The sequence below is a fragment of the Euprymna scolopes genome, chromosome 35 (assembly GCF_053919585.1).
Source record: "Euprymna scolopes isolate OS-2025 chromosome 35, ASM5391958v1, whole genome shotgun sequence".
NCBI lineage: Eukaryota > Metazoa > Mollusca > Cephalopoda > Sepiida > Sepiolidae > Euprymna > Euprymna scolopes.
Window position 1 is genome coordinate 51,688,677 of NC_136516.1, and position 19,891 is coordinate 51,708,567.

General features: G+C 21.4%; 1 protein-coding gene across 3 annotated transcripts in view; it reads right to left on the reverse strand.

The window, feature by feature from the left end:
• LOC145259859 (uncharacterized) overlaps nucleotides 1-19,891 on the reverse strand; it is a 215,326-nt gene that overhangs the window by 168,809 nt on the left and 26,626 nt on the right. The window contains exon 1 of one of the 3 annotated variants that reach the window (XM_080117706.1): nucleotides 15,952-17,503. The exons of 1 other annotated variant lie outside the window; for it this stretch is intronic. In XM_080117706.1, the coding sequence (XP_079973832.1) occupies nucleotides 15,952-15,973 (22 nt within the window). In that variant the 5' untranslated portion in view covers nucleotides 15,974-17,503. Of the gene's footprint in view, nucleotides 1-9,307; nucleotides 13,094-15,951; nucleotides 17,504-19,891 lie in introns of those variants that run through there. One more of the 3 variants, XM_080117705.1, reaches the window with a different exon arrangement.

Here is a 19,891-nt window from a genome sequence, read left to right on the forward strand (position 1 = left end):
ATATATATCAATATATATATATATATATCAATATATATATATATATATCAATATATATATATATATCAATATATATATATATATCAATATATATATATATATATCAATATATATATATATATCAATATATATATATATATATCAATATATATATATATATATCAATATATATATATATATCAATATATATATATATATCAATATATATATATATCAATATATATATATATATCAATATATATATATATCAATATATATATATATCAATATATATATATATATCAATATATATATATATATCAATATATATATATATCAATATATATATATATATCAATATATATATATATATCAATATATATATATATCAATAAATATATATATATCAATAAATATATATATATCAATAAATATATATATATTAATAAATATATATATATCAATATATATATATCAATATATATATATATCAATATATATATGTATATCAATATATATATATATATATAGATTAAAATATATGTATATATCAATACATATATGTATATATATTACAATATATGTATATATATATATTAAATTATATATATATACTAAATTATATATATATACTAAATTATATATATATACTAAATTATAAATATATACTTAATTATAAATATATACTTAATTATATATATATACTAAATTATATATATATACTTAATTATATATATATATATATACTTAATTATATATATATATATACTTAATTATATATATATACTTAATTATATATATATATATTAATATATATATATTAATATATATATATATATTTATATATATATTTATATATATCAATAAAGATATATATATGTATATATATAACAATAAATGTATATATATTACAACATATGTATATATATTAAATTATATATATATATATTCAATTATATATATATATATATATTAAATTATATATATATATATATATATATTAAATTATATATATATATATATATTAAATTATATATATATATATATATGTTAAATTATATATATATATATGTTAAATTATATATATATATTAAATTATATATATATATATTAAATTATATATATATATATATATTAAATTATATATATATATATTAAATTATATATAAATATATTAAATTATATATATTAAATTATATATATATTAAATTATATATATATATATATATATAACAATATATATATATTACAAAGTATGAAAATATATATATAATACAATATATGTATATATATATATATATATATATATATTACAATACATGTATATATATATATTACAATACATGTATATATATATGTCAATACATGTATATATATATATATTATAATACATGTATATATATATATTACAATACATGTATATATATATATATTACAATACATGTATATATATTACAATACATGTATATATATATTACAATGCATGTATATATATTACAATACATGTATATATATTACAATACATGTATATATATTACAATACATGTATATATATATATATATATTACAATACATGTATATATATATATGATATATATGTATATATTTATTACAATATATGTACATATATATTTTACAATATATGTATATTATGATATATATTACAATACATGTACCTGTATATATATATATATTACTATATATGTATATATATATTAAAATATATGTATATATTACAAAATGTGTATATATATATATTACAATATATGTATATATATATTACAATATAAGTATATATATATTACAATTTAAGTATATATACTACAATTCAAGTATATATATATTACAATTTAAGTATATATGTATTACAATTTAAGTATATATATAATACAATATAAGTATATATATATATTCCAATATATGTATATATATATATATATATATTCCAATATATGTATATATATATATTCCAATATATGTATATATATATTCCAATATATGTATATATATATTCCAATATATGTATATATATATTCCAATATATGTATATATATATATATTCCAATATATGTATATATATATATATATTCCAATATATGTATATATATATATTCCAATATATGTATATATATATATTCCAATATATGTATATATATTACAAAATATGTATATATATATATATATATATATATATATATACATTACAATATGTATATATATATATATTACAATATATGTATATAAATATATTACAATATATGTATATAAATATATTACAATATATGTATATATATATATATTGCAATATATGTATATATATTACAATATATGTATATATAATACAATATATGTATATATAATACAATATATGTATATATATATATTACAATATATGTATATATATATATATAACATTATATGTATATATACATATATTACATTATATGTATATATACATATATTACATTATATGTATATATATATATTACATTATATGTATATATATTAAAACATATGTATATATATATATATTAAAACATATGTATATATATATTAAAACATATGTATATATATATATATTAAAACATATGTATATATATATATTTCAATATATGTATATATATATTACAAAATATGTATATATATATATTACAATATATGTATATATATATTACAATATATGTATATATATATTACAATATATGTATATATATATATTACAATATATGTATGTATATACATTACAATATATGTATGTATATATATTACAATATATGTATGTATATATATTACAATATATGTATGTATATATATTACAATATATGTATGTATATATATTACAATATATGTATATATATATTACAATATATGTATATATATATATTACAATATATGTATATATATATATATTACAATATATGTATATATATATTACAATATATGTATATATATATTACAATATATGTATATATATATATATTACAATATATATGTATATATATATATTACAATATATGTATATATATATTACAATATATATGTATATATATATTACAATATATATGTATATATATATTACAATATATATGTATATATATTAAAATATATACGTATATATATATACATTACAATATATACGTATATATATACATTACAATATATACGTATACATATACATTACAATATATACGTATACATAAATATTACAATATATACGTATACATATATTACAATATATACGTATAAATATATTACAATATATACGTATAAATATATTACAATATATACCTATACATATATTACAATATATACGTATACATATATTATAATATATACGTATACATATATTATAATATATACGCATACATATATTACAATATATACGTATGCATATATATTACAATATATACATATACATATATTACAATATATACGTATGCATATATATTACAATATATACATATATATATTACAATATATACGTATACATATATTACAATATATACGTATACATATATATTACAATATATATAGTACAATATATATGTATATATATATTACAATATATATGTATATATATTACAATATATATGTATATATATTACAATATATATGTATATATATATTACAGTATGTATATATATATATCTTACAATATATATGTATGTATATATATTACAATATATATGTATATATATATTACAATATGTATATATTACAATATGTATATATATATATATATTACAATATGTATATATATGTCAATATGTATATATATATATATTACAATATGTATATATTACAATATGTATATATATGTCAATATGTATATATATATATATATATATATATATATTACAATATATGTGTATATATTACCATATACGTATATATATATATATATATATATTACAATATATGTATATATATATAAATTACAATATATGTATATAGAAATTACAATATATGTATATAAATTATAATATATGTATATAAATTACAATATATGCATATATATTACAATATAGATATATATATATATATATATGTATTACAATATAGACATATCTATATATGTTGTAATATATATATATGTATGTATATATGTTGTAATATATACATATGTATATATATATTGTAATATATACATCTGTATGTATATATTGTAATTTATACACATGTATGTATATATTTTAATATATACACATATATGTATATAAATATATATATATATATATATATAAATATATACATGTATATAGTGTAATATATATACATGTATATATTGTAATATATATATATATATATGTATATATTGTAATATATATATATGTATATATTGTAATATATATATGTTTATATTGTAATATATATATATGTATATATTGTAATATATATATATGTATATATTGTAATATATATATATGTACATATTGTAATATATATATATATGAATATATTGTAATATATATATGTATATATTGTAATATATATATATGTATATATTGTAATATATATATATGTATATATTGTAATATATATACATGTATATATTGTAATATATATACATGTATATATTGTAATATATATATACATGTATATATTGTAATATATATATATATGTAGATATTGTAATATATATATATATTTATTTATATATTTCAATATACATATATGATACAAATAGACATATAAATAATATATAAACATAAGTCAGAGTAATATATACATATATATATATTGATATAGATAACAATATATATATATAAACAAAAACCAATATATATAGATATATATATATATATAAACAAAACATATATATATATATATATATATAATAACATGTGTATACATATGATTCACTGTATGTAGGTATAGATATACACATATGAATTATAAATACATATATATATATATATATGTATGATTTACAGCATATATACAGAGATTACAACATATATATGAAGTTTTTATATATATATATATATATATATATATATATAATTGACAATGCATATATATATATTACAATGTATATTATTATTTATACAGTAATATATAGATATATACATGCATATTACAGTATATATATAGGTAGACGACAATATAGTGACATTGTATATTACAATATATATATACATATATATATATTGATTTCAATATATATATATATCTATATATATATATATATATATATATGGATTACAATATATATATGGATTACAATATGTATATATGGATTACAATATATATATATGGATTACAATATATATATATGGATTACAATATATATATATATATGTATATATATATATGGATTACAATATATATATATGTATATATATGGATCACAATATATATATATATATATATGGATCACAATATATATATATATGGATCACAATATATATATATATATGGATCACAATATATATATATATATATGGATTACAATATGTATATACATGGAATACAATATATATATACATGGATTTCAATATATATACATGGTATTCTAATATATATACATGGATTTCAATATATATATATATATATATATATATATATATACATGGATTACAATATATATATATATATATATATATACATGGATTACAATATATATATATATATACATATGGATTAAAATTTATATATATATATATACATGGATTACAATATATATATACATGGATTACAATATATATATATATATATATGGATTACAATATATATATACATGGATTACAATATATATATATATATATATATACATGGATTACAATATATATATATATATACATGGATTACAATATATATATATACATGGATTACAATATATATATATATACATGGATTACAATATATATATATATACATGGATTACAATATATATATATATATACATGGATTACAATATATATATATATATACATGGATTACAATATATATATATATATATATATATGGATTACAATATATATATACATGGATTACAATATATATATATACATGGATTACAATATATATATATATATACATGGATTACAATATATATATAATATAAATGTGTATATATATATGTGCATGTATATATGTATATATATGTGTACATGTATATATACATATATATGTGTATATATATGTATATATAGGTGTACATGTGTATATGTATATATGGGTGTCTATGTATATATATATGTATGTATATACATGTGTATATATATGCATATATTCATGTATGTATATGTATGTATATGTATATATATGTATATATACACACATATATGCATGTATACATACATATGCATATATATACATACGCGTATATATATACATACATACATATACGTACATACATATACATATATATGTACATACATATACATACATATACGTACATACATATACATATATATGTACATACATATACATATATATGTACATACATATACATGTACATACATATACATATATATGTACATACATATATATGTATATGTACATATATATGTATATGTACATACATATATATGTACATACATATATATGTACATACATATATATGTACATACATCTACATATATATATACAAATACATATGTATAAATATACAAATACATATACATACATATGTACATACATATACATATATATATATATACATAAAAATACACATGTACATATATATACATACATATATATATACATACATATATACATATATATATACACATATATATACACACACATATATACATACATAGATGTACATATACATACATACCTATATACATACATATACACACACATATATACATACATACACGTATATATTCATACATACATATACATACATATATATATACAAACATATATACATACATATATAAACATACATCCATACATATACATACATGTATATGTGTATATATATGTATAGATATATGTATATACACATTTGTATATATATATACACACATTTGTATATATATATACACACATTTGTATATATATATATACACACATTTGTATATATATATATATATTTGTATATATATATATATATATATATTTGTATATATATATTTGTATATATATATATTTGTATGTATATATTTGTATATATATATATTTGTATATATATATATTTGTATATATATATATTTGTATATATATATATTTGTATATATATATATTTGTATATATATATATATTTGTATATATATATATATTTGTATATATATATTTGTATATATATATATTTGTATATATATATATATATTTGTATATATATATATATATATTTGTATATATATATATATATATATTTGTATATATATATATATATATTTGTATATATATATATATATATTTGTATATATATATATATTTGTATATATATATATATATATTTGTATATATATATATATATATTTGTATATATATATATATATATATATATTTGTATATATATATATATATATATATTTGTATATATATATATATATATATTTGTATATATATATATATATATATATTTGTATATATATATATATATATATTTGTATATATATATATATATATTTGTATATATATATATATATATTTGTATATATATATATATATATATATTTGTATATATATATATATATATATATATATTTGTATATATATATATATATATATATTTGTATATATATATATATATTTGTATATATATATATATATTTGTATATATATATATATATATTTGTATATATATATATATATTTGTATATATATATATATATTTGTATATATATATATATATTTGTATATATATATATATATTTGTATATATATATATATATTTGTATATATATATATATATTTGTATATATATATTTTTATATGTATATATATATTTGTATATATATATATATATTTGTATATATATATATATATTTGTATATATATATATATATATTTGTATATATATATATATTTGTATATATATATATATTTGTATATATATATATATTTGTATATATATATATATATATATGTATATATATATATATTTGTATATATATATATATATATGTATATATATATATATTTGTATATATATATATATATTTGTATATATATATATATATTATATATATATACACACATATACATTTGTATATATATATACACACACATATATGTATATATATATAAATGTATATATATATATATATATATGTATATATATATATATATATGCATTCACACTTGGTTTAATATCTACAGGCAGTGCTGTTTCACTCTTAGGTAATCGTCAGTATAGGGAATGTCAATTACTGCTAGTCAGGAGATTCTACCCTTGTCCCAAAGTTACCTTGACTTTGCACAGGAATTTATTGGAAATGTCAAGTCAATCGGGCATAATCAGTAAACAGTTTCCGCGTATTAAACGACAAGAAGTAATATATGTGGGGGGGAGGCGTGCGGTCATGTACAGCTAGTCTTGATAGGGAAAGAGTAAGAATCGGTGTGCAATCCTGCATTTGGATCTAAAACTGAGTTTTCTTTTTTATTTATTGTTTTAATTTCTAATTAACAAATAAAATAGTCGTATTTTCTGTATACTATTGACTACAAGATACTGTAGAAATAAAAAAAGAAAAAACAATAGAGCAAAAAAAAAAACAACGCTTATAAAAATTCTGCGGTATTGTCAGACAAAATACATAGATTTGAGCAAACCGAGAGAGATTGATCGAAAAGGTAGATGAATACAAATTTGAACAAAATAAAAAATAAATAAAAAAAAAACACATATGAACAATGTCAAACTTAGCCGTCGTTTTTCTGACCTTGAACCACTTATGCATGCACCACAATAACACAGGGCTACTTACCAACTGATTATAACACTGCAATTTTTAAGTTCAATTTAAATAGATTATTGCTGACTTTTTAAAACAAATTCTCTAGCAGTTAAACCCAATCTGTTCGATATCTTACCGTCTACGTGTTCAGCCCAATATCCTTTCTTATCGTTGAGTGGCGTTTGGGCCTTATAAGTTGTGACTAGTTTGTAAATCAACGGTTTAGTAATTAAGAACTAGAACGGCGTCTTGGCTTAGATCAAAGTTGAGTAACTATTCTGCCCGAAGAACAATTGTCTTATTAATTTTGTCCCTATTCAGAGTATCCGTTTTGGGATAGCGGGTTAAGATAGCGTCGCCACATTAAAAACCGACCTTGTGTCTTTCTGCACTGATGAGGAGACAAATAAATAGGGATCGAAATTCAAGATAAAACTGCTAATAGTGTTTATATTAAACGTACATACCTGATTTCCTCGTGTTTGGATCTGTTTTCGTATGCATTTTAAAAATGTTGTTCAAACTTGCATATATGTGTGTGTGTATGTGTGTTCGACTTTTACACGTTTGTGTTCGTCACTCTGCAGTGTCCGTCTGTTTATACGCGTGTGTATGTGTGTACGTGTGTGCAAGTGTGTGTGCGTTAAACACCAGGCGATTACCTGTTCATAAAATAGTTTCATTTCAAGCCAAAACTCCGTCTTTAAGCAAAAAGAAAAAGAAAAGAAAAAAGCACTCTCCTAAAATAATACTTGCATCACAACTTATGAATAACAATACGCATATTAATAACAACAATAATAATAGGCCTCTTTTCCGTCAATTACTTAAGTATTACTTAAAGCTATTAAGTGTAGGTTTCAATTATAAACATGGGTACATTATCAACTGTCTTTCTTACTTAATAAAAAAAAGGTCTTTGTGGATGTCGTTTTGTTGTTATTATTTTTTATACAGTTTAATCGTTTGGAGGTAAATAATACGAATAAAATAAACCACGCCCTGTCGACTGCGGCCTAAATACGCCAACACCATCTCCCAACGCGAGGGAGTAAACACCCCTTACCAGTTAACCTGGGGATTACTGACGGCGCTAGGGGCCCACTTCGTTCAGTATTTAACCAGGAAACAATCTATCTCCCCCCCCCTATCACATCCATTTCTCACAGAAGAAATGCTACTAATCTGTTTCTACTCTATCTGCGTTTCTGTGGAAACGGCTCGACTGAACTTCAATCTTTGATCCTCCTTGTAAGATATACACAGTAAGAAGTTTTTGCTACAATTTTTTTTTTAAATTCCCTTTCTCTATCCATGTGTTTAAGGCGGAATCTACACGGACAGAATTTTTTGATAGGTCTGCCCGTTTGGGAAACACATTAGAGCTGGACTGCTTATCTGCTGACTATAACATTGTTATTTTTAATCCAATGTCAAAATATTGGCTGTTTACGGTCCAATGAGTAATCAAGAGTCCATACTATTGATCAAAGGTATTACTCCTATAGTGTTCCTCATCTTTCAGCTAATAATGATTCCGTTTCATTAACCCCTTATCCTTGACAATGGTAAAAGAAAAAGAATAACAAAATATCAATTATCAGAATTTACGATAACTTATACAAGGGTGTACTCTATAAAAAATATTTGTCTAAACCCATAACTTCAGAAGTGTAATCAAAAGTCTTAGGGTTTGGTCTTTTTTTTTTATCTAGGAACAAAATATAATATCTGTTTTGATGTTGCACTGTCTTCGGAAGGAGAAATCCTTATAGGCCGAGGCAAATTTAATTTTATACTAATCCAAAGTACTACTTTTATGGGGAGCTGGATTATCGCCATATTAAAAGTCGACCTTGTGTCTAACTTTGCCCTCGCGGAAAGAAAAAAAAACGGAGTAAGTAAATAAAAGAGACAAAATATGCAGGAAAAATGTCGAATTATAAGGAATCGTTCCTTTTTTTGCTTTTTGATTTTTTTATCGTTCTCTGAAGAAGCGTGCAGTTTAATTTCATGCATGTACGAGAAATGTTTCAAGAGAAGAGTTTTCTATTTTTAATTTATCCCGAATGCATCACGGGGGATTGTAAGTAGAATTGTTATGATAACTGAACTGATACATTCATGACCCGAAATTTTCATCTCTATTGCAGATGTTGACGGTGTGAGACCAAGAAATCAACCCGTCATGAACGTGCTTTAGAAACAGAGAAGCGTCATTAAATTTCTCCATGCTTAAAAAATTTAACCGATCAACATTCAGTTGAGGTCAACCATTAGGAGATGTGTTCGTTGATTTCAGACTGGCGACAGAGATGTGAATGAGAAAGTGTACTCCGGAATTTACGATCGATACATCAAAAGTGTCTGGCAAAAGTGCATTGAGAATGATAGTAACTATGTAGGAAAATTAATTCTCGGCCACAAAAAGTCGCTCGTTTTAATGGTTACCCCACCCTCTGTTTTTTTTTTGTTTTTTTTTTTTTCTTCAACGTTTTAGTTTTGTATTAAAAGTAGGATGCCTTAATTTTGGAAACACTCTCGTAACATTTTTTCTCGTTTCTAAAACAAACCATAATGGAAATATTAAAATAGACAAACGAAAAAATGTGTAATATTTTAAACACAAAATGTGCAAAAAATTAAATATTACTCAACCTAAAATGTTTTTGATTTTTTTTTTTTTTTTATCGGTTGTTCATTTTTCTATTTATTTTGTTCATCATCTCAATATGATGGTTGATTACTTGAACATTCTTCGGGAGCAGGTTTACTTCATGCAATACTGACGTTAAAAACGTTTTTGCTCCGATTATGTAATACAGTACCACTCCACTAAATAATCACTCTTTGTAAACAAACTTTGTAAACAAACTAATGCGTTTTTTTTTTAAGTCAAATATAGAATAATGAAATTTTAAAAAAGAAATTTGATTTCGAAAAAAAATAAAAATCTAAGAATTAAATATGTAAATGAAGTTTCTATTTTGAGTACAATATATACACACATACATTGTGTTAAGGGCGAAATACATTTTTTAAAATTTACACAATTACATTATGATTCTGTGCTACGAAACAGGTGCTATTAAGAATTGTGTATTTCGACGTACTTAAAGAAATAAACGGTAAGATGGTCAACATCCTGACATTTGGAATATATATATATATATATATATATATATATATATATATATATATACATACATGTAATAAAATATTTATTTCATACGTTTGAAGTCAAATTACAACGCGAAATTGTGTAAAATAAACATTTATTTGTTTAAGATTATTTTAACTCCGGCGTAATACGCCTTCTTCGTGATTTTTTTTTTCAGAGTCATATTTTTATTAACAGGAAAGATTTAGTAGTAAAAATCCGTAGGTGTTTTTCAACGGTGATATTTTTTAATACCCAGGAGATGATATATATTAATTAAAAATATTTTTGTATAGATTGGATCATCAAAAATAAAATTATCAAATTTTAATAACATTTTTACGATCTATTCTAAAAGATTATATATTTTAAAAATAGTGAAAATGAATTTTCTAGACCGAGCCATTTTTTTTTTTTAATTTTACGCTAATAAAAATGTCCATTTTTACAGATCTGGATTAACCTCAGATTAAAAACAGACAATATACTTAACTTGTTCCTTTGTAATGAGGCAGACAACGTCTAATAGTGTAAAATAAAGGACAAAAATAGTTAAGTAAAGTCTACAATATTTACCGAAGATCCACACAACCAGAAGAATAACTGACCATTTATCAGACTCATGTGCTATTCGACGACAGATCGATACTCACAACACGCCTTCAAATACAACATAAGATTGCATTGATCAAAAATATAAAAAAATTTAATTATAAAGAAAAATGGAAATCGTAAGATAAAATTTTAATTTTCTGATATTAAAATATACATGGCAATAATTGTCTAATATATAAAAATAATTTTCTGATATTAAAATATACATGGCAATAATTGTCTAATATATAAAAATAATTTTCTGATATTAAAATATACATGGCAATAATTGTCTAATATATAAAAATAATTTTCTGATATTAAAATATACATGGCAATAATTTTCAGAAAATGTTACTATATGCTTAATATTAATACTATCAGACATTAATATAATAGCTATGAAAATACCCGTTTCAGGGTGAGAAAAATTATTTTTTCCGAACAGAACACTTCTGCATAAAATTTCTGTCCTCTTTCGAAAAGTCAAATCAAGGTATAACGTAAATTTATGTCTAGAATTTTGACATTAATTCTGATCAAAACATCATTATATATATATATATATATATATATATATATATATATATATATATATATATATATATATATACACACACACACATATATACAGATACAAGCTTAAGAAGTATTAGATGTCGGACGAACAAATTTAAATTTAGAGAAGTTTAATAACTTAGTATCTAATGACTATCGATCACACTCAAAGCTAAGAATTTTTTTTATTTAAAAATGGATGATTTTATCCAAATTAAACCCGTTAAAATCCGTTTAAAAGGATTTGAAAAACCAAACTAATATTGGGAGAATATTTATTTAGGTCTAATATCCATTGTTTAAATTACACAAAAATTGAAAGTATCTGAATTTTTATAAACGTTTTTTCCATAAGCTGTTGAATTTTATGCATGACAAAATTGAAATACATATAATCCACATTACAACCCCTTATCGTTAGAAAAGGTTCCAAAATAAATAACTATCACCTTATTAGTTTAAAAATGAATCCTGTATATAGAAATACATAAAAATATAGCAATACATAATTTTATATAGTTGTCCGTGTGTGTGTGTATATATATATGTGTGGGTGGGTGTGTGTGTGTGTGTGTGTGTGTGTGTGTGTGTGTGTGTGTGTAAAGAAGAGTTTGTATAAGCAATATCGTCTGAAGAAGTCTGCAGTTATTTGTAATTGGCTGACAGAAACATATCGATGAATGTGTAGCGACATATAGATGCTTATGTAAAATAAAATATGTATACATATATATAATTATTTTCAATGTGTGTATATATGTATAATTTTTATGTGTATGTGTGTGTATATATATGAATATATATAAACACATCTATATACATACACATTAATTTTATATATATATATATATATACATACACACTGAAAATAATTATATATATATATACATATAAAACAACTATTCATATATATATATATTATATATATATATATATATATATATACACACACACATCTAAAATAGTTATTCATGTATCTAAAATAGTTATTCATATATCTACTAATTATTCATATATCTAATAATTATTCATATATCTAATAATTATTCATATTCACACACACACACATATATATAAACTAACTTATATATAGGTGAACTTTGAACATCGATGATGGTTCAGTTCAGGTATCTCTCAATATCTACTGAAAAATATAGTTACTTGTTAAACACTAATGAAACTTGTTTTTGCTGTTTTATATACTTTTACTTTAAATATTTTTGTAATTCAATGCCGATTTATTAAATGTTATTATATACACGTAGGATATTTTTAAAAGAAATTAAGATGAACTTATATTTCAATGACGAAGTGGAAATAATGAAATAATCCAAGCTTTAGCTTATATTATGATAGTAGACCGTAGAAACCCGATGAGGGACGTTCCGAAAGTAATTTCTCCTTTTATTATTCCTCCCGAATCGATCAAATTATGATGCCTAAAAAAATCTGTGTTGCAGATGTTGATAGGAGTCTCTAATAAAATAACCTTTCATAGATGTACGTCAGAAGTAAGGATGTAATGTTGATTCCTTGGAAAAGTGCATGGAGAATTCTGGAGTGTATGTAGAAAAAATATCTTGAAGTACAAATGGTCGCTCATTTTAATGGTATCACTTCCGGCTACATAGCTCTTCAACTATGAAGTCTGATATATATAAATTTAATAGTTTTCAAGGATTATTGGTTTTCGGTTCATATTTCTAATACATTTTATCTTATTAAATATATTACATATCAATATACATGTGTGTGTGTGTGTGTGTGTGTGTGTGTGTGTGTGAACACCGTAGCCATGTTTTAGTTTGCTTCAATAGGTCCTAGTTTAAATGACTACTAATCAAAACGTGGTCATATTAATGACGGTTTGTACGTTATATATATATATATGTGTGTTGGACAATTAATCGGATTGGAATAATCGGAATTTTTGGGGTGTCGGAATCGGAAAAATGTGTGCCTATTTTCCGATGCCAAAAACGATTCCTTTGATTATTATTATTATTATTTTTTATTGATTTTGTTTTAAGAAAAATCTTCCACTGCTGGTAGTAATAATAAAATAAACATTTAGTGATTTACAATTCATACTAAAATCTATAGACCACTTTTCTCACAAGTGTGTTTTTTCCGTTCGAGAAAATATCTGCAATTTAAAATGTGTTTTTACGGCAATCGGGACCAGATAACCATTTTTTTATTTATTTTATTATTTAAAAGATTTATAAAGAATCGGAATTTGGTAATTGTATCGGAATCAGGAATCTAGTACGTCCTATCACACACACACACGTTGAATGTATGCATGTGTATTTAAAATATACATTCTGCGTTTATTTCACCTGTTGAGAATTTGTCACACAATTGAAACAAATTAAACTGCATATGGAATTCGAAAGTTAATGTAGCTATGAGGAATTGTACTTTAGTTTTAGAGCTTCCGACTTTTTAAATCATCCTTTGAAGAAATTGTAAACAAAAAAAAATGCACACAGCTCCATCAAATACGGATAACACACGTAAAAACAATTTTACAAAAATAGAGACAAAAAGCAACGTGTACCAAATTTACTAATACATATGTATAAAAATTATTTCTATGGTCAAAAATGTCGCAGCTCACATGAGCCGTGACAGCCAACAAAGAGAAAATCTCTCACATTCTGAATATGTATATATATATGCAAATAGCTATATAGATAAATGTATGTGTGTCTACGAGAATATGCCTTTCATCCATACGTATGTATATGTAAGGTTTTTTTTTTAAATATATACATATACAATGACTATATATACCTGGTGACTTGTTGATGTCCATAGGTATTGCCGTGGTAATAGAGAGACCAATCAGACGTATATCGAGTCCGTATATCAAATTCCATGTGACTTGTTCACATAAGAAAATAACAATTTTTTTTTTTTAATTTTTTTTTTTTTTTTGCTCGTCTCAGAAATAATCGATATATATTATGACATCATCGGCTGTTTTGACGCGTAACGCACTTTCGGGTGGAAGAGGGTCGCTCATAGTCGCCATCCACGGATGAAGTTGAGCCTGTTTGGTTGAAACGGTTTTTGTTTGTTGTCTATTCAAAAGCCATTTCTTCCTCGGTCGACTAAACCTCTATCATACACGTATTTTTTTATGTTTTTTTTTAAAGTGTTTTTAATGTTTTTTTTTTCTAGTTCTTATTTTAAATAATATATTTTATGAAGCAAAACGGGAATTTATTAATCTTATGTGCATATGTTTGCTTTGAAATATGTATACTTATATATATATATATATATATATATGTATCAAAAGTATATACACATATGTTTTTACTTATATATAATATAGTGTCTTTACTTATATATAATACATATATAATTCTCACACACACACGCATATATATAATACCTCACATACATATATCTACAAAAATTATATTTACTTTCATATTCATGTCTATGCATGTGTGTATTATCGGTGCATTTTTAATATAATAATATGCTCTTGTTTAAATGTATTTAAAATTAAATATTTTTAACATATCAAAAACTATTTCCTTAGCAATCGTACGCGAACAGATGGAGACATTAAAGGAAAACAAACACGTAAATGTATCACTTTATATTCATACATGTTAATTCTTTTCAAAAAAAATTTGCAGAATTCATAACTCTTTTTAATTTGACAGCAAATACATATTAATTATTATTAACATATTTTCAGAAGATTTTTTTTTTATATAAACATGCTACAAAACATGCAATACATTAGTCAAACGCAAGCGGATTTTCTGCTAAAATAACCAGATAGATGAAACCTGGGCACTCCCAAGAGACACAGTAATAGATAGAATTCGAATAAAAAAAGTAACACAAACTCTTGTAGGAAATTTGATGTTTTTTTTTTGTTTTTTTTTTGCTAATATATGATACATAATGATTAAATAATATTTATATATATATATATATATATATATATATATATATATATATATATATATATATTATGTAGTTAAAATATGACCACTGACAATATAATTGAATAACCCGATTGGTCACTTTGTTTTAATTGTAATAAGCATGCTGTTTATTTTTTTTTTATTCTTTTGTAAAACAGACTTCCCATTTCTAAGAGATATGCAATCCTCCAAGGAACCGCTTGCTTACGCTGTTTAAATGTACGATACAAGTACCTTCTAAAGCATACAAACGTAATTTATGCAAAACACTTCCCCTTTACAACATTTTTTTTCTGGTGGGGGTGGGTAAAATTAAATAGGCGGGTTGAAAATGAACATTCGATTTTTTTTTTCTGAATATTGATTAGCGGCTACCTGGCAATTAAAATATATATATATATATATATATATATATATATATATATATATATATATATATATATATATATATATATATATATATATATATACTGACATTTATGTATATATTAAAATGAAACAACACAATTATTTAAGTTTTTAAAACGTTGCTGTCATAGGTAATATAATCGAAGATGGCTGGCTTTTATTACAATCGTTTTCAAATATCGATTATTTGGGTTGAATTAAAAAAAAATATTAATAAAAGAATTATTAAACAATTTATCTACTATCGATGAATTAGGTAAGTTTGTTATGATATAGCTGGTATATATTTGCGCAGTAGATATGTATGCGTTGCTTATAGATACGTGTGTGTATGTACGAAATTGTCATCGATTAAAGACTGTATATGTGGACACATAATCAATATTGATCTATAAGTGTAGAAATATATATATATATATATATAGGGTTCCTTATATGGACCTACTTATCTACACCGATAAAATAAATGTGTGTATGTGTGTTGCGCGCGTGCGTGTGTGTATATGTACGTGTGTGGATGGATAGATGGATGTGTAAGTGCGTAAGTGCGTGCGTACACCGGGGCGGCTGTTACATGTATTTGAGCATCTTGAGGTTTTAGTCGGATCGTCGGTGAACTGTCTGAAGTCGCCAATTGGCGTTGTTTTGTATGTTCGACCCTCGACAAATGCCATCTTCATCTCGGCTCATCATAAATTATACAACGCAATAAACAGCGTCATTGCAACCTCTTAAATTTGCAGAGAGAGATAGAGAGAGAGAGAGAGAGAGAGAAAAGGAAAGAGTAAGAACGATAGCGCGCGCGCCAGAGAGAGAGAAAGAGAGAGAGGGAGAATAAGAGACTATGTATGCACGCACGCGGTCACGCATGTGTGTATGTGTGTGTGTGTTACGCTGAAGGAGAGTCTGAGGAAAGTGTGGGGTAAGGGGAAGGCGTGTTTGACTTGTGTGTGATTGTGTGTATATGTGTGGACGAGCGAAGGGAGTGGTTTGGAAGTGTCGGAGTACAGGGAAGGGGGGGGAGTAAAGAAGTTTGTTTAATGGTCTCTAGTTGAAAAAAAAAACATTAAAAATTGAGACATTAGATAAGAGACGGAGAGAGAGGGGGGGGGATGGGCAAAATATCTACGTCACCTTTACGGACAATTCCTAGTTCAATTCAAGATATTTACGGCATCTATGAGAGATATAGATTTCAAAATACATGAGCAGAGGTTTAAGTCTACGACCTCCTCAATTTTCTCTAACGAGATCTCAAAACCAAATCGCCCAAAAATATATAACAGGTCTACTGATAACTATTTTTGTTTCAAGCATTACTGGATCGTATTATTATCTAATAAGCCTGATATATATATATATATATATATATATATATATATATATATATATATATAAATTACAAAAATCTCTCTCTCTCTCTCTATATATATATATATATGTATACATATATATATATAAATTACAAAAATCTCTCTCTCTATATATATATATATATATATATGTATACATATATATAAATTACAAAAATATCTATCTATATAGATAGATATATATATATAAATTACAAAAATATCTATCTATATAGATATAGATATATATATATAAATTACAAAAATATCTATATACATATATATATAAATTACAAAAATATCTAATATATATATATATATATATATATATATAAATTACAAAAATATCTAATATATATATAAATTACAAAAATATCTCATATATATATATAAATTACAAAATATCTCATATATATATATATATAAATTACAAAAATATCTCATATATATATATAAATTACAAAAATATCTCATATATATATAAATTACAAAAATATCTCATATATATATATATAAATTACAAAAATATCTAATATATATATATAGATTACAAAAATATCTAATATATATATATATATAAATTACAAGAATATCTAATATATATATATATAAATTACAAAAATATCTCATATATATATATATATATAAATTACAAAAATATCTCATATATATATATAAATTACAAAAATATCTAATATATATATATATATATATATATATATATATATATGAGAGAGAGAGAGAGAGAGATATTCACACACATATGAGAAATAAAATAAAGGCAAAGTGAATGAGGTGTTTACCTGATACAAGCAATAGTAAACTTCAGTTTAATATATATTGATATAGTAATCCCAACCAAATAAGGAAGCTCAATACGAACGCAATAGAGAGTAGAGCTTGTTATAAGAGGGAAAAAATTAAAACTAAATTAAAATTTACAAGTAAATTAAAAATTGTTTTCTGAGTATACTGCCGAATAATAAATTTCAAATTGTAAATTTTAGCTTAGTTTCAATTTCT